An 18,724-nucleotide genomic window follows, 5' to 3' on the forward strand; every position below is an offset into this window, starting at 1 on the left:
TAGATGAATTCCCGACATGTTGAGGAGAGATGGGTAATTTCTATTGGCAACTGATAGCTGATTGGTGAGGAAAGTCAGTTTTATTCAAGGGTATAGCCCTAGCATGTCACTCCCACTCAAGCAGATGGCTACATACATATGTGTGGGAAGCTCAGATTGGAGTTGATGCATTTTAAAAATAGGAGGACTCAAAGTTGAGTTGCTAGGGTGTAGTAGGACCTCCTACACCACTAGGGAAGGAAATGGGAGGTGGTTCTGGGAGGAGTCATGGGAAGAGGTGAATATGGTCAAAACAGATTGTATGAAAAGTTAAAAGAATTAATTTTTGAAATAAGGTCTAACTTTCTTTTTTAAGAGTGCTTTCTCCTTCCAAGAACCAGAGCTTAGCTCCCACGTGGAAGCTAGGTGCTTCACAACTGCCTGTAATTCTGTTTGCAGTTGCTGTGGTTTTCCAAATTTATTGCTATTCTAGTGTTAGAGTTTTTTTTAAGGGTTAGCAGCTGTTCTATATGTTCTGAAATACAGTGAACTTTGCTGTAGATTTTTTACTAAGAACAAATTATTGTCATTTGAGTTTTTCCATTTTCTTCATTTTCCTGTAATTTCTGGTGCAGATGAAATTAGGCTCCGTAGATATCTTGAAGCCGCTAACACTGAAGAGGAATATGATGGGGAGAATGACATACATAGACGAGGCTCCAGAGAGCGAACCCTTATCCATCGTTATCTCCAGGAGAGAGGTAAAGTACATTTTCAAAAAGCACACATGGCATAAAGTAACATGCGAATTCTAGAACTTTCAGTGTTCTAATATGTTGTGTTACATGCTTTATTTCCCTCAGAAATGGACTTGTACAGGATTGGTAAGAATTTATTCCAGATCAAATGAAAGAAATGTTTAACTAATGAGTTACTTTTCTAATGGAGAACATGGTGAAAAATTAACAATGGAGGCAGTAACTGTTTTAGATTCGCCTAGTTGGTCCACTTTTAGGAGGCAGTACAGGGATGTTAAGAACATGATCAATAACCTTACAACTCTAGCAGCCACATTTTTTATAATGGAATGTCACTGGGTAAAGAGAATGAGGTAGGATATGAAGCCCGTTTCCTAGAGCCCTAAGAGCCTTGTTTGGAGCACTGAACATATTTTAGTATAAACATGCTGTACAGATTATCACTGTAAAGATGTATTTTCAACAATTAAGGGTCTCTCTGGTGTATTCAGCTGTTAATCACCATCTTAACACAGTGCATATTGCAAGCCTCTGCAAGCTTACCCAAATCTATTGCAGCCCTCATATGAATCTTTCAGGGACTCATTCTCTAATGAGAAACAGAGATTAGTTATTGTAGGGGCAGTACAGCTAAGACAGGTAAGAAAGTCTGTTCTCATGTATTTCCCAATAAAACCTAAAATTGACCTTCATAAGCTTTTCAGAGATTTGTATTTTTTTAATTAGTTTTTCTGAGATAGGATTGTATGTACTACAGGCTAGCTTCCGACTTGCTGTGTATCCAAGGATAACGTTAAACTTCTGATCTTCCTGCCTCTACCTGTCAGGTGCCAATACTACAGATATGGGTTAGCACACTGAGTTTTATGTTGTGTTAGAGATCAAACAGCGATTTTGTGAATGCTAAGAAAACAGTCTGCCAACTGAACTATATTCCCAGATCATATTTTATAAATATTTCCTAAGCTATCTTTATATCCAAAGCAAAGTAGATAATTAAGACAAATATTGATATGATTAATAAAAAGCATCATTTTCCCATCTCTCCTTTTTATGCTGGCAATTTATTTTAATTAATTCCAACTTTGTACCATATACAACCAAATCTTAAATAGTGTGTAAAATGATGATTGCTCCTTCTAAATAGTAAGTTTAGATAAGACGGGCAAAAGCGGTTGTGAAATTCAGTGAGACAATCAGACACTGTGAGGGTTATGAAAGAATGTTGTATAAAAACTCATTCTGAAAGCTGCTGAATTCACTGAGGTAAAGACAGAAAATAACTTTTGTCAAATAATATACAGGATTCAGAAGCGGTGATAGGGGAAGAAACATGAATTTTTTTGGACAAAGACTTTCAGAAAATCAGCCTCCACTTCATCTGGTAAGTCAACACCAAAAGTTAACAGAAATCAAGGGTCTGAAATATAATATTGTTCATTTTTAAATGTGTGTTTGTGTGAGTGTGTTTTGAGACAAGGTCTTGCTATATAAGACAAACTACGATATTATTTATTATATAGCCTAAGCTGACAAAGAACTTGTAATGGTTCTCCTGCCTCAGTCCTCAGAGTCCTGTGACTACACACGTTGAGTGTCTTAATTACTTTTCTGTTCCTGTAACAAAACACCATGAGCTCACAGTTCCAGAGGGATAGCATCCATGATCATGATCATCATGGTGAGGAGTATGACAACAGAAAGAGTTTACGTCTCATCCACAAGACAGGGAGAGAGAGAGAGAGAGAGAGAGAGAGAGAGAGAGAGAGAGAGAGAGAGAGAGAGAGACATTAGAAATAGCATGGACTTTTGAAACCTCAAAGCCCCCCACCCCCAAGTGACACATCTTCAACAAGGCAATGCCTCCTAGTTCTTTCTGTGGTGGTTTGAATGAAAATGTCCCCCATGAGCTCATGGGAAGTGGCACTATTAGGAGCTGTGACGTTGTTAGAGAAAGTGTGTCTTGTGATAGGCTTTTTAAGGTTTCAGATGGTTAAGCCAGGCCCAGTATCACTCTCTCCTTGCTGCCTGCCAATCCAGTTATAGAACTCTAAGCTTCTTCTATCAGCACTGTGTCTTCCTGTGTGTCCCACCACGATGACAATGGTTGACCTCTGAACTGTAAGCCAATCACCAATTAAATGCTTTTCTGAGTTGCTGTGATCATGGTGTCTCTCCACAGCAATAGAAACCCTAACTTAGACACTTCCCAAGCAGTTCCAATAACTACAGACCAAGCATTTGAATATATGAACCTATGGGGGCCACTCTTATTCTAAACACTAAACCCAACTAATATATTTTGTAATAAGATAGTTTTAAGTTTTGGTGAGAACAGGGATTTCTTCTTAGCATTTTTCCATGCTACCCTATATTTAATTTAAATAGTATATTTTTAGTTAACTTGTTATCACTACAACTATTTCAATGAACATTTTATTTTTATTTTCAATTATCAGGAATTTTGAATTTACAAAAATATAAAAATGTAAAAAATAGATTGTTGGTGACTGTCATTTATCTATCCTACATAATCATTCTAAATTTATCTTTATACAACCTTTTTTGTTTTTTTTTTTGAGACAGAGTTTCTCTGTGTATCTTCTAGCCTGTCCTGACACTTGCTCTGTAGCCTCAAACTCACATAGATCTGCCTGCCTCTGTTTCTCAAGTGCTGGGATTAAAGGTGTATGCCACCACTGCCTGTCTCTCATACAATTATGTATAGTTATAGTGTAAAAATAGACTTCAAATTGATTGTGTAAACCAAAAATCAAGACTAGAGAGATGTCTCCGTGGTTAAGAGCCCCTGCTGCTCTTCCAGAGAACCCAAATTCAATTCTGAGTACCAACGTCGGGTGGCTTACATCATCCTGTTACTCCAGCTCCAAGGGCTTTGATGCCTTCTGGCCTTTGTGGACAGACACATATGTGACATCAGCCTTTCAAGTGCTGGGATTATAGGCATAAGCTTACCACACCTTGTCTATATAAATATTTGTGATAGGTTTGTGATTGTAAATAGGAAAGAACATGGTAACGGTACTTGTCACATAAGCCTATCCAACCCAGTTGAATTTTAGGACCACTGTAAGTGGAAGGAAAAAGGCTAATACAAAATTGGCTTCTGACTTTCACATGCACACCATAGCACATATACCCACACACCACAGACACATATACACAATATATACATATATATATATATATGAGGTTTTACACATATAATGTATATAATTATATATATAACCTTTAAGATTATTTCTTTTCTTAAGTATTTACTCCTTTTTAACAGTATTTATTTCTTTTTTTAAATTTAGGAATCTTATAGTACCTAACTTGATACAAATAATTTCTTAGGAATGCAACAGTTGGAAACGACAGCCTTGCTCATACTTAACATGCATTGTACCACTGAGCTATAACCCCGGCACAGAAAATATTCCTTACAACAACATTAATGAAAATATTGAAAACTCTGTTAAAAGGGTCTTCAGGAGATGTGCCTCTATCCTGTTTTTCATGATGACCTACTGTTCTCCCAACACTAGTCACTTAAAATGAAAAAAGTAGCATGGGTATTCTACCTACTGTACTTACTCATGTTTTCAATAGAAATACTGGAGAGTGGCTATGGATTTAGCCTTCAGCAAATCAACTGATTTTTTCATACTTTTATTTTATTCAAATTGTTTATATATAATATTCTTTGTATTAGTACCTTCCTCATATTTAACAGTTACTTCCAGTATTTAACATTGTAATAGCAGGACACAGGAATGCCAGATATAAGGATATTTTCCTTGATAAGCAACATACGCTAGTTTAAAGCTTGCTTTCTTGTTACAGTCCATATTATGTTATTCATTTACTCTTTTGGACATCATAGACATTTGTCAAAGTTTTCATTATTTTCTTTTTTGGTGGTTCACTCTACAGCCCATTTGGTAGAAAAGCTGAGTTATTACCAGATCAGTTTTCTTACATTGCATCAAGCCAATGCTTTGCTTCCTTTAGAGCATACTGTCCACTTGATTTGGTTTTTCTCCTTAAAATTATGTATTTTTTGTATTAAAAGGTAGTTTTTAATGATCCCTGGACAGGGAAATAAGAGAATAATTTGTAATGCTCTTCTTTGATCTTAAGAAGTTGTTTTAAGAACATTATTAAATACTCTGTTGCTCTTGGGGCTGTGGAAGTAGTGCATTTGGTAGAATATTTGCTTTAGCATGCATAAAGATCTGGGTTCACTCCTCAGTACTACATAATACCAGATGTTGTGGCACATGTCTTTAATCATAGCACTTGAGGTGAAAGCAGGAGTTTCAGAAATTTGAGGTTACGCTTGGATACATAGTGAGTTTCTGGCCAGCATAAGATCTTAACTGCCCCCCCCCCCAGTCTATCTCCTCAATTAAAAAGTTACATAGTTTGATTGTTTTATTATTAAAAATCACAAGACACCTAATTTTCCATATTTTTATGTTACATGTGTATAATCATCTTTGTGCTGGTGACATGGTACATGAGACTTAGGTCTTTAAGTTGCATCTGCAAAATAGTGTATAAAATGAGTCATAGTATATTTCTGGGAGAAAGTCACTGCTAGAAATGGTCTTGAGAAGCTGGGTGTGGTGGCACAAGCCTATTCAAGTATTCATGAGAATCTCAACTTCCAGGTTAACCTGTACTATATAGTGAGACTCTGTCTCAAAGAAGTAAAGAGGGGAGGGAGGGATAGAAGAAGGAAGGAAGGAGGGAAACAAGGGTTGTGAACAATATCCTTACGACTTAATCAAATCATGGACTATCTGTTTCATATGTATTATGTATTTGGGCTCCTTTGTAGATGAGATATGACAACCGTGAAGTTCAATCAAGGTGGACTAGAATCCAATCAGAAGAGAGACATCCACAAATAGAAAGAAATCAAGTTTCCTTTGGGAGATTTCATGGCCACTCTCTATCTCGTGCCCACCACATTAGCAGATCTCATGGCTATCCCTCCAGAAGATCTTATAGCCACTTCAGGAGCACTCCTGTCAACTCAGATAGACCACATCATGACCGCTCAGTTAGACCCCATCGTGAACACTCAGAAGGACGCCGTCATGACCACTCAGGTAGACACTATCATGACCACTCAGGTAGACACTATCATGACCACTCAGGTAGACCTCATCATGACCACTCAGGTAGACACTATCGTGACCACTCAGGTAGACCCCATCATGACCACTCAGATAGACCTCATCATGACCATTCTGGTAGGTTTCATCTTGGCCACACAGGGAGAGCTCATCCTAGCCACTCAGGTATAGCTCATCAACACCATGCAGAGAGAGCTCAACTTAGCCGTACAGGACTAGCTCACCGTGACCACAGAGGGAGAGCTCATCTTAACTACACAAGGCCGGCTCCTTACAACCGTGCCGGGAGAGCTTATGGTAGACACGTGGAGCTAGCTCATCGTGGCCACAGAGTGGGAGCTTATCCTAACCACACAGGGCTAGCTCATCACAACCATGCTGGGAGGGTTAATCATGACCACTCAGGGAGAGCTCATAACAACCGTACATGGAGATCTCGCAGTCATGAAGAGAGATACCGTGGTCAAAGAGGAAGATTTGAAAGAAGCGAAACATCATCAGACTCTGACTCTGAAATGGACAGGTAAAAACAAAATCAATACGTTATCAATGTTAGTACAGTGTTCTAAATGATATGGAAATGTATAAGCATGTTTCTGTATCTTATTAGCTAAATATGTCTTTTCCTAATTCAGAAATTGTTCCGATTCAGACTATTCCAGTTATGTGGCTCAGGGTATCAAGAGTCATGCACATGCAGTTACCTAAGTTTGTTTCCCAGTTTCTGACCTTTTCTACGAGGCCTACCCAATAACCAAAATATGTTCATTTAGTATCTAGTTCTTTTGCATCTTCCAAACTTGTAGGCAAGGTAATGTACCGACAAATTATGTAAAATCGATAAGATATAACTAACTGTAACAAATTTGTTTCCTTCCTAAGGAGTCCTAAAAGTCTTTAGCAGACAATAATCTCTCTGTGTGTCTCTGTCTCCTTTCTTGTTGTTAGAAATCATGCCCAAAACCTGGTATATATTAGGCAAGTGATTTACCTCTGAGCCACAACCTCTGCCCAGCAAATATGTCTTTGAGTAGCTCAGTTCCTCCAAGTCCACTGTCTAACATGTGTGCTGTCTTCAGCAGGGTCATACCTTCAAGTTATGCAAGGCAAACAAAGGCAACAGCAATAGCCTACATTGTTTTGGGAGTCTCTTCTACTCTCAGTAACAACAATTGAAAGGGACACTTCCCATACCTAGCACTGGGTTTTTGTTAGGTTGTCTATGATTCTTGTGAGGAGCATTGGAACTTAAAATGGCACAACTTCATTCAAACTACATACATATGTTTAAATACATACATGTATGTGTATTTTAAGTCCATGTAACAAAATTACTGTTTTCTTATGACTTTGTTATGCATTCTTAGTGTTAATTATTGTTCCATCCTTTTCCCTCTGTATTTCTTCCATGCTTTCCAGTTAAATCCCCAACCTAGTTTGTGATTTTCCCCTTCACAGCAACAGTGTCCTATTCTGCACAGCTCTAGAGAGCCTCCTCCTCCCACTATTGTGCTTTCCCCGTTTCCGAGGTTACTTCAGATCGTGCATTCTCATCTAACAATTCAGAGGACCCCTGAAAAAGAGAGAACATGCAGCATTTGTATTTCTTGGTCTGGATTACCTCACTTGGTATATTTCCTAATTTCATCTATTTTCCTAGATGTAGCATACAACTAATAACTATTTTACATTTCAGTATGATAAAGAGAATTAATTTGTAATGTTCTCCTTAAAAATGTTAACTAGGGGGCTGGAGAAATAGCTTAGCAGTAGAGCCCTTGATGTGCAGCACCCACACCAGGTGTCCTACACAAAGTTGTAGTAGTTACTGAAATGGGGAGAGACAAGACTGGTCACTGAAGTTTGCTGGCCCAGACTAACCAAGAAAAGGCAAGCCCCTATATCACAGAGAAACCTTTCTTAAAACAAAATGTGGAAAGTGATTATGAAGAACACTTGGTGCCCTCTTCTGGCATCCCCATGTGCATACTCTGACAGAGAAGCATACATACATACTTAAAATTGAATAAATAATTCACAGATGTTGAATCATCTGTCAGTGATATGTTTTGGTAAAAAATGTTTTTCTGAATTTTCACCCTTTATGATGAATACCAGATTTTCTACAATAATAGATATGACTGAATACTTACGGGATCAGGAACAGCAGAGAAATGAGCTAATTAATCTCAATAGAGAGGTAAGTGTAATGATTTCTACTTTCTACCTCAAAAATCTGTGTGGTTTTATGTAATGTTTTCATTTAATTAGGCTTTCCTTTTGTGTCATTTTGCTTCTTTGAAAATTTGGCATTTATTTGTATGAATGATTATTTTCATGAGTTTAAAAACTCAAAATGTTAGCAATGTCAGTGTACAAAGAAGCCATATGTCATGCTATATATGCTTACAAAAATTGTTTCCAGTCTTACAGTAGAACTGCTTTCTAATTGTCCTTGGAGCTGGGCATGGTGGCAGACACCTAAGTTTCCAGCATTTGGGAAGTTAAGACAGAGCTTAAATTCAAGACAATCCTCTGAATATAAGGCCTTGGGGAAGTCACTTGATTCTTCTCAATTGCAGTACTAGGGAGATGTCTACTTCAAGAAACTAGAGAGCCTGTGATCCCCTTAGACACAAGTAGTTACAGAGTGGCTATTGCTAAGAGTTACCAGTCTGTGTGAAGATAGTGTCAGAGGATCTTGGCTAGCCACTGCTGGGGTTGGAAAGCATAGGGTCAGCAAGAAACTAGAAAAGCAGCTTACTGTAGTTCTAGGAATTGAGTCACTTTAGCTTGGGAATTGCCGTGGTTAACCAAGATGGGGACACTTTACAAGATGACCAAGGCCAGAGCTAACAGTATTAAGAACCAAGCAAAGGGAATATTGTCATTTAAATTCTGAGGGTTACAATTTAGATTAAAAAACAACACCTTGTACTGAATAAAGATGTCATTTCAATAATTTGTTTCAACTTTTTTCCATTTAGATGGTAGAAGAAGGCTATAGGAGCTCTGCTGAAAGTGAGGAAAGCTCTGACAGGTAACTTTGTGTAATTCTTAAGGGAAAAATATGAAAACTGGCATTGAATTTATATTCTATGTTATGTTATCATCCAGCCCAGAGCCCTTACAATCTGACTTTGAAAACTATCAATTTGTGTAAATAATCCTAGTCAGAATTAGAAAACTCTTTATTATGACTGCCTGGCTTGGATTTATTTTTACTTCTAAGACTTTTATATATCATATTCCGATGTTATATCTTCAATATCATAATTTTGAATCTAAAATGGCTGTTTTTCTCTACAGGAATTATCACTTGGGAAATCAGAACTATTAGATTTTGTCTTCATTTCAATTTTAAGATTGGAAACTCTTGTGTGTAATTATAGGGTCTGCTAGACAAGCTAGATGAATTTCAGCATGCCATTTTAGCAGCAATAGTAGCAAGACTTGGTATCAGGGAGGCAAGAATTCTATGTTCCTTTACCCTTTCTTAGATGTTATTTGATATGGGTCCCTGTTTAAAAAAACATGTTGAAATGCAAGCATAAGAAAAACAGAAGTTTCTTAACATGACTGTGTGCTGTACAAATGGTAGGTAATGAGGGTCCCTACCGTAAGAGCAGACTTGAACATGGTCTGTTAGATTCTGTGCTTAAATATCATTCTCTCTGAAATAAACAGATATGGGGAAAGGCCTGCTAGGGAGATGGTCAGGAAAAGAATGGAAAATGAGATCTACATTTATTACTTATCCTTCTTTTTGTAGGGCAAGAAGGGGAAACACTTCTAAATGGAGATTACCTTTGCAGATGTACACATCTCTCTCATAAAAGGGAGACTTTGATTTTTTCATTTGCTTTTCACAGCTTCCCAGGTGTCTTATGTTTTCCAAAAGGATTGGCTCAGCATAGTGGTTACAGGAAAGAGGCTAATTATGGATAGTATACTTTGGCCTCTTACAGTGGAATTTAAGAGCTAGCTTCTTGTGGTGGATTTTTGGGGTGGCTGTCTAAAACTTGTTTAATGATACTAGGAGAATTTGTTCAAATGGGAAGGCAAAAATGTTGCTATACTACTGTTGAAATGGGTATAACCAAAGGAACTTATGAAATAATCGAAAGCTGTAAGTAAGCACTTTTATATTCATAATTTAATTTATCTCTGGAATTCCTTTGTGGTATGGCATTAGCATTTCCATATTTCAGAATGATACGTTGAAACTGAAGAAAGGGTGGTTATTTTTTCTGGTACTACTAGAGATCAAACCTAGGATCATGTGTACATACAAAATGATTTACAACTCTGCCATGGAGTGCCACTCTAGCAAAGGAAGGTATTTTTTTTGCTTTGTTTTTGTTTTTTAACTTCCCCAAATCATACAACTAATAAAAGTGCAAAGGTACATTCAAATAGTTTGTGTCTACAAAACCTATGAGACTAAGCAGTGGTGATGTACACCCATAATCCTAGTACTCAGGAGTCAGAGGCAGAAGCAGATGGATCTCTGAGTTCAGTGCCAGCCTGGTCTATAGAGTGAGTTCTAGGACAGCCAGAGCAACACAGAGAAACCCTTTCTCAAAACAAAACCTTCTTGTTCTATATTGCCTTTTAATAACTACAAGTACAGAGGAGGTCTAATTCTTGGAACACTAGAATATTCACTTTCTTTTGTTGCTTAAAAATTTACTATGGCTATAGGCAGTAGATTCAGTCTTGATGGGTCAGAAAAGAATAACCACAACCAGGTTAAAAAAAAGAGGTTTATTATTTGAACAAGTTCTTAGGGAGCTTAGCCTTGGAGGGCTAGTGTCATGGAAAACTCAAGAGCCACCAAAGCCAATGGCTTTCTAGTTTGTGTCTTAAAATTTGAAGAGCGAAGTTCATGGGTCACAGAAGGCAAGTTTTAGGAAGAAGTATTTTTGTTAGAACCAGCTTAAAAGAAATAATGAGTAGTTCTTTATAGAGGAAGAGTGGGTCTCCAGGGACAGAGGACCGTCAAGATGCTACTCTGGGGATATTTTTAAGAACTTTGAAGAGAAACTGGTGTGAGGTTTAAGGAGGGAAATTTGCTGGTCAGCCCAGCAGGTTACCCAATAGGAGGCATCTAGGCACCTCCTCTCTGTCTCAGCCACTCCCTCCTGCTGAGCTTCCAGGCAAGGCTAAGAGGTAATAAGAAACCAGGAAACAGAACTCTGTTCCAATGTTCTTGGCCTTCAAAGAGGGTATTCTCAGAACTGCTGCTTTGAAGCCCAACACATTATAAGACATGTATCATATGATTGAGATCAGAGATCATATATCATATGTTAAAAAAACAAAACAAAAACCCTGCCAACTGCCTCTAGGTGGTGAATTTAGTACAATACTCAGTAAAGTATACTCAAGGTCAGTGAAGTGAATGAGTCACAGACTGAAAGTTTCTCTAAGAGCTTTAGCTAAAACAATAGCTCAACAAACAGATTTGAAAGCTGGGGGCATCTAAAAAGTCATTCAAAAGATCGATAGCCCTTTTACCACCACCACCCCATACACATGGAAACTTGCCCACAACGGGCCTGCCTGGCATCCACCTTTACTGCTCACAGAGGCTTCGAACAGAACCCATCCGTCATCTCCCAGTTTGGCAGCTCAGATATCCAGGTTTGCTTGTCTGCTAGGCATTCACATGCCTGGAATCACGGTGCTGCCCAGGGTGCCCGCTTATTAGAAATTTCTAGGGAGGTACCTACTACCAAGATCATTGTAGTGGTTGGCAGAATCTATTTTCTGACTGCTTGTCAGCTAGAGTCCATTCTGCAAATAAAAACATCTGAATTACCCAACTTGCCCTCTTGTAAGATTCCAGTTTTATCTTTAATGCACACACACATTTTCACCAAATCACAACCTTCTCACTGTCAGTCATTCCGACTTTCGCCTTGTCTTATGATTTCATTAGGCTAAACCAGGTACATGTTGTTAAAGGGAAAAATTAAGAAAAAAATGCCAGAGAAAATGCAACAATAATTTTACAAGGAAACTTAAACATTAAAGGATTCAGTTGAGTGCTTGGCTAGATTTATATAGAGCCCTGAGTTTGATGCCTAATGCTGCAAAAGGAGGAATGGCAGAGAAGGAAGGAAGAAAGGAAGGAAGGAGAGAGGTGTACGAAGGAAGGGAGGAAGGAAACTATTATATATCTCATTATTTACTGAATTCTCATTTTTCCCCAAAAAGCAGTTTTGGTCCACTCAAAACCTAATAGAAACAATATAGCAAGACAAAAAACTATTATAGAAAGCACCTTATGCTATATAGAACTGCTGACTAGAAAAATACAAGTAATAATATCAAGACAACTACATAGCCTTTGGACCCTTTGTTGTGCTATGGTAAAGTGTGACTATATATGATGAGCCTACTCCCTGATACTATTTTAGCTACCCAATAAAAAATTTCCCCTTGGATTGAGGGTGTGGTCCAGTTGGTAGACTGCCTGTCTCACATGTATGAATCTCTTTACTCATTCCCTAGAAGGGCATAATACCAGTCTTATTGGCTAATGTCTGCAATTCCAACACTCAGGAGCTAGAGGCAAGACCTTCTAAAGTTCACGGTCATCTTCAACTATTTAATGAAATTCAAGTCAGCCTAGAATGCATGAGATGCTGTGCTGTTTACTGACAGAAAGAGCTATTAATAAGGCAAAACATAACCCAGAACAGCTAGCAGCCACCCATAAGACCCTTTCTTGAACACTTCTTTGCAACATGGCACAACAAATTTCACAGAAATCCAAGCTTGCTTTTAAACTCAAGATGCTCGTGCCTCAAACTCTTGGTTTGGGGTATTCTATGTATGTGCTACCACATTGTTTTCTACTAATTTTTTCTCTTGGGTGGGAGCCACCAAGGTCTTGATGTCATGGGATGGTTTTCTACCTTCTATGTAACCAGGTTGCCCTTAAACTTGGGATCCTCCAGCCTTGCTCTCCTGGTTTTGGGGGATTCTAGGTTTGTGCTGCCACATTGACTTTTAGTTCAATTTTTCATTTAGGATTTTTATGGTGTAGAGAATGATACTTGGGGCTTCATACAATCTAATCAAGTATTCTGCCACTGTTCTGCACCCTTAGCCCTCCAGCTAACATTTTTGTAACTTTCTTCTTTTTACTTAAATATAAGGACCATTTTATGAGTTAGAAAAAAGAAATAGTGACAGGGCAGACAAGTTGTAAATCTCAGCAGTTCTGCCAGGAGGAGGGAGAAGGAGAAGCAGAAGAGAGAAAGATGTCTTTTGATCTAAGGTCCAAGAAAGCAAGCATATTTATAAACTTCATGTGGAAAAGTAGGCCTCAGACTCTCTGAACAAGGTTGGGATTTTAGCCACTATCAAACGTGATAGAAACGGGGAAAGGGAAGGTTACATTTTTAAAGTTTGGGACTCAGAAAAGTAGGTAGGCATAGTGGTGAAGATAGCAAGCAGCTGCTTGCTTTGGGTTTTTTTTTTTTTGAGACAGTCTCATATAGTCAAGACTGGCCTCAAACTCTATGTTGCTAAGGATATCCATGAACTCCTGATTTTTCTGCCTGTACCTCCTGAGTGTTAGGATTATAGTCACAGTTTCTAACAGTTTTATTAAGCTTCATTTTTTTTATACTATGTAGTTAAACTACACAGTTCTGTGGCTTTTAGTATATTAAAAATGTGGAGTCTTCATCATAGTCTTATTTTAGAATGTTTTCACTGTCATCCCCAAAATTTTATACTCTTTATAACTGACTCTTCATTCGTACCATTCCCTCTCCCATGTTTTTCCCCACCCTGGTCCAAGGCAATCACAAATTCATTTTCTTCCTACGAAAGTTGCGATTACTTTTGTTACAAATATACTATACTTAAAGCAGAGTAAAACTGGGTTCTTATCTAGCAAGTGAAAATTCATCTCAAGGGGTAGTGATATTTTGTTTGTAATCTAACAAATAAAGCTTGTCTGAAGATCAGAGTTCAGAGCTAAGCCACACTAGTTAATCATAGAGGCCAGGCAGTGGTGGCAACATATCTTTAATCCCAGGACTCCGTAAACAGAGGCAGATTTATCTCTGTGAGCTCAAGGCTACTCTGGGCTACACGATATTGAATCTGTTTTAAAAAGAAACAGCTCATACAGAGGTGTTCCCAGCACTCTAGAATCCCATGCCTTTAATCCCAGCACCAGGAGGTGGAGACAGTAGTGATATGGCTTAGAGAGGAATATAATGTGGGAGGAGACAGGAGCTCAGTGCAGTCTGAGACAGCAGGCAGTCTGAGGAGGTCGTCTGGGACAGGATTGCCTCTTCTGTCTGAGCATTGGTAGAGGTAAGTAGTTGACCACTCTGCCTCTCTGATCCTTCAGCTTTCACCCTGATAGCTGACTCTGTTTTTATTATTAAGACCAATTAGAATACATGCTACATAAAGATGTGAAGGAAATTAGGGTTGGGAGTATAGTTCAGTGGTAAAGCACATACCTTCTTCTATTAGACCTTTAGAAATGAGACCTACAGACAGTTAAGTTGAAGGCCTCAAAGTTGCTCATCTGATTAGTGGCCACTATATCTACTTATTAATTACTATGTTTTAATTGACAGTTTATGGAGATACGAAGTTGGTGCTGAATTCCTGAATGGCAGATACACCTCAATTAGGACTATTCCACGTCATCCAAAAGGAGTAAGACTGAACTTTAATGTCGGAGCATGGACTAATCAGGTACTTATAGTGGAATTACACAATTGATTGCTCACTAGATGCTAAGGAAGCCTTGTTTATTTTAGGTCAACTTGAAGTATATAATGTTATCTTTTACATATAGGAAACATTACACAAGAAACCTTTTCCTGTCTTCTACCTGTGTGAAAGAAAGAAAAGTTGGGATAATGAACCAACCATACCATGATTATTTATTTTTAATGTGTATTTATGTCTTATCTGTCTGCCTTCCTGCTCTGCCCGTGTGTGGTGTGTGTGTGTGTGTGTGTGTGTGTGTGTGTGTGTGTGTGTGTGTAAGCAGAAGAGTGCACCTGATCCTCTGGAGCTGGAGCTACGGGCACTAGTGAGTTACTTGATAAGGGTGCTGAGAAATAAACTCAGGTCCTAACTGCTGAGCCCTCTCTCCAGACTTTCAAACAAACCTCGGTCATAGCATGATTTAGTTCATACTCCCATACACTTAGTCCTGTAGCTGCATAAATGTTCAATATGATCCTCACAAAGGAATCATCCATGTTTACCAGACTGTGTACTAAAGTGAAAAAGCAAACTAATACATGTCTAAAGAGTTTTTATAAGGGATTGAAACTAAAGGAATTTTATGCCATTCTTCACTTAGCAATGAGGTGAAATAATCCAAGTACACTATTCCATCTGTGTTCTGATTATATTATGCATAGAAATATGTAATTCATAAGTAAGGCATGGTAGTGTGGTGACTGAGAGATCAAGGACATCCTGAACTACATAGCAAGACTGTGTCTTAGAAAGTCAAAGAAAAGGAGAAGAGTGTGTATGTGTGTGAATCATAAGTGGAAAACAGAAAATATACAAACGACTTCTAGCTCAGAGCAGTACTAACTCTCTTTCTGACCTAGGTTTTGAGATGATGTTGAAAAGGGTGTTTCTGAAGGATTGGGAAATAAACTTGGGCTTTGTGACCTTATATAAAATGAAACTAAGCCGTATTCATTGCCCTTCACTACCATTTTTGAGACAATGTCTTACTGTAGCCAGGTTAACCTAGAGCTGGCTATGTAGACTTGTCTGGCCTCGGGCACATAGGGACACTCCAGCTTTCCTGAGTTCTGAGATTAAAATCATATGTCATTGTGCCTGGAAATACTTTATTTCAAGGCAGGGTCTCACTAAATTGTCCAAGTTGACCTTGAACTCTCTGTGTAGTCCAAATAGACTTCAAACCTCCAATTCTCCTACCTTCACCTCCCATGTTGCTGACGCCAAAACTATAGAGCTATAGGCATCATGTACCAACAAGTCTGACTGTCTAATTTGGTCTCTCTCTCTCTCTCTCTCTCTCTCTCTCTCTCTCTCTCTCTCTCTCTCTCTCTGTCTCTGTGTGTCTGTCTGTCTGTCTTTGGAATTTTTACTAAAGGTCACAGGTAGCCAGGCTGACTTATAACTCAGTATTATTGTAGCTGAGGATGACCTTAAATTCCTGGCCTTCCTGCCTCCACCTCCCAGGGAATTACAGGTGTGTGCCACCACAAATGACTCCCTACTCTATTTTTAATAACCTATAACCAAATTCAAGAGTATTTTGTTAAAGTGCTAAGCTCCCAAACTTAAAGCTTTTTGTCTTTTTTACAGACTAATCTGTCACTCCACACTAGATTCACCATAGTGAGGAATTTGAGACGTGCCAGAATGAACAATATGAACCTTGGACTCAGAAGAGATGACGACTGAACTGTCATTTCCTATCAAGGATTTCTGCTAATAGCACTGAACCAGACTTAGGAGCATAAATATATTCTTAGAATCTTGGACTTAGGAGTGTTCTTATTAAAGCACTTTCTTAGGTAGGTTTTGATGTCAGGATTGGGTTGATATTAAACAGTTGGAAGAAAAATTGTTTAGCACTGCTTGCATAAAAGAACAAGGAGATGAGCAAGAAGAAAGCTGGCTTAAGTGGGGTTATTTTAGGAAAACAGCTATTTTTAGAAATACATGGTTTTTTCACGTTAGAGAAAAGTGTGATTTACTGTAGTCCTTAAGCTGTGAAACCTATATAACTGGTAAGAAAGCTCTATCCACAAAAGCCAGTTCCTGTGAGTGACTTTAGCTATGTTATTATTAAAATAGTAGACTTTTATACGTTTACATTTTGTAGAACCATACTGTAGCATAAAAGGAAACTTACTCTTTTGTCAGAATTCTAAGTTTATCATCTTTGTAAACACATGAAAAACAATAAAAGTGTGTGACCATTATTTGTTTGTTTGTTTGTTTATTTATGCATATACAACTAAAAATGTAATTTGTAAAAAAAGAACCCAGGGCCTTAAGCATAGTAGGCAGTGATCTAGTACTCTGCTATCTCCCCAGCTCAAATAATATTTGAATATAAATATGGTTCTTTTCCTGACCATTGATACTTGGAGTCCGAAATAATAATGGTCCTGACACGATGAGTCATCAAAGTGTGACTTGGACCTCAGCCCCCATGTCCAGCTAAGCTTATAGTTATGTATTTTGCAAAGTGGTACTGTAATTATGTGGTATTTCTGCAAGAGGCTGGTGTGATTGTTAATTTCATTTGTCATTTTGATGAGGTGTAGTATCAACTGAAAGAGGGCCTCTGGGTATGCCTGGGAGGAATATCATGTTTATGTTAATTGAGGTAGGAAGACCAGCCCACTGTGACTGGAAGACCATTCTCTGGACTGTGATTTTACTGTGTGGAAATTAGAAAATGAGCCGAACACAAGCATCCATAGCTGCCTCAAGTTCCTATTGCTATGTGTGATTCCATCACCATGCCTGACTGTGATCTCAAACCATGAGATAAAATACATTTTTTTCTTCCCTAAGTTGCTTTTATCTGTGTATTTTTACCAGTGACAACAAAAGTAAATAAGGAACTAGTTCTTTTAAAAATAATGTCACAACTCTGGTCCTCACATTTAGTAGTTATTTCTATATGCACAATTAAATGCAGAGTGGAGAAAGAAGAAAATGAACACTATACTTTGGCACTATTTCTTAGATTAACAGTAATGACCCATAATTATTCATAATATTGTGCTGAAAAACAAGAGTGTTCATTTGATGTCTAAACCATTGGTTCTAAGTTTATTACAAAGACCTAGTTCTTATTACAGAGAAAGATAATGTGCAGAAATCAGGTTGGCCTCAAATTTGTGCCAATCCTTCTACCTCTGCCTTCTAGGTACAAGGAATGCACCACCATGCCCTGCGCTAAGACTATTCATATGACAAATAATTTTTAGAGAGCATGTCCTCTTTTTCAAAAATTATATTAAATTGTTTTTATTGTGAAAGATTTTTAAGTATTTTTATTTCTTGAGACAGGATCTCAGGTATTCCAGACTGGTCTCCTGCTTGCCATGTAGCCCAGGATAATTTTGAACTTTTGGTCTGCTTTGTACCATCTTCCAAGTGCTGGAGTTACGGGTGTGTGCTGTAAACTCTGTTTTATGTGATGCTGTCAACCAAGCTTAGTGTTTTGTGCATGTTAGTTTAGCACTTTACCAAGTGAGCTGCATCTCCAGCACAAGAGTATTTATTCTGGTGCAAAATTAATACATGGGTCATTGTAGAAATTTGAAAAAGCATAAAATGCAAAATATTTACACATACTCACATATTGCAATTGTAATGTCAACCCATGTTATAGAAAGGGCACAATTTTATTCCTATTAGAATCTTAAAATAATTTTGTGCAATGCTGAAAGGCTGTAGTAAGAGCACTGCACTGAAGTGACTCTTGTGCTATAAATTGGCAAACTTCACTTACCAGTATATTTCTAAGAATTGAAAAATGTTCTTACTCTGTGTGACTCATTGAAACTTTGACACTAAGTGAAAACGGCAAAAGAAACAATGCCTGTTTTACTAAGATATTCCTGACAATATTGATATTAATGAGGAACCTAATGATCAATGAATAAATTAAGTCACTGGATGTTGGGAGCCACCTTTTTGGGGGGACTTCGGTAATAGTAGAAATAAAACAGTGCTGTTCCCTGGGTAATGGCAACAGGCAGTGGGCCACAAGGCACAGTGCATCCCAGTCAGGGAACCAAATGGTGGGTGAGAGACCTCGGCAGGTCAGCA

General features: G+C 38.1%; 1 protein-coding gene across 4 annotated transcripts in view; it reads left to right on the forward strand.

Annotated features, from left to right (window-relative positions):
* The window catches only part of LOC125403661 (uncharacterized), a 67,271-nt gene extending 50,414 nt beyond the window's left edge, over positions 1 to 16,857 (forward strand). For all 4 annotated transcript variants that reach the window (XM_085684326.2, XM_048439200.3, XM_085684325.2 and 1 more), the window contains exons 2-8: positions 615 to 740; positions 2,042 to 2,121; positions 5,587 to 6,410; positions 8,006 to 8,087; positions 8,875 to 8,927; positions 14,503 to 14,623; positions 16,235 to 16,857. In XM_085684326.2, coding sequence (XP_085540452.2) covers positions 615 to 740; positions 2,042 to 2,121; positions 5,587 to 6,410; positions 8,006 to 8,087; positions 8,875 to 8,927; positions 14,503 to 14,623; positions 16,235 to 16,333 — 1,385 coding nt within the window. In that variant the 3' untranslated portion in view covers positions 16,334 to 16,857. The remainder of the gene's footprint in view (positions 1 to 614; positions 741 to 2,041; positions 2,122 to 5,586; positions 6,411 to 8,005; positions 8,088 to 8,874; positions 8,928 to 14,502; positions 14,624 to 16,234) is intronic.
* The last annotated feature ends 1,867 nt before the right edge of the window (positions 16,858 to 18,724 follow it).

The sequence above is a fragment of the Myodes glareolus genome, chromosome X, assembly GCF_982192425.1.
Source record: "Myodes glareolus chromosome X, mMyoGla1.1, whole genome shotgun sequence".
In the NCBI taxonomy this organism is placed as follows: domain Eukaryota; kingdom Metazoa; phylum Chordata; class Mammalia; order Rodentia; family Cricetidae; genus Myodes; species Myodes glareolus.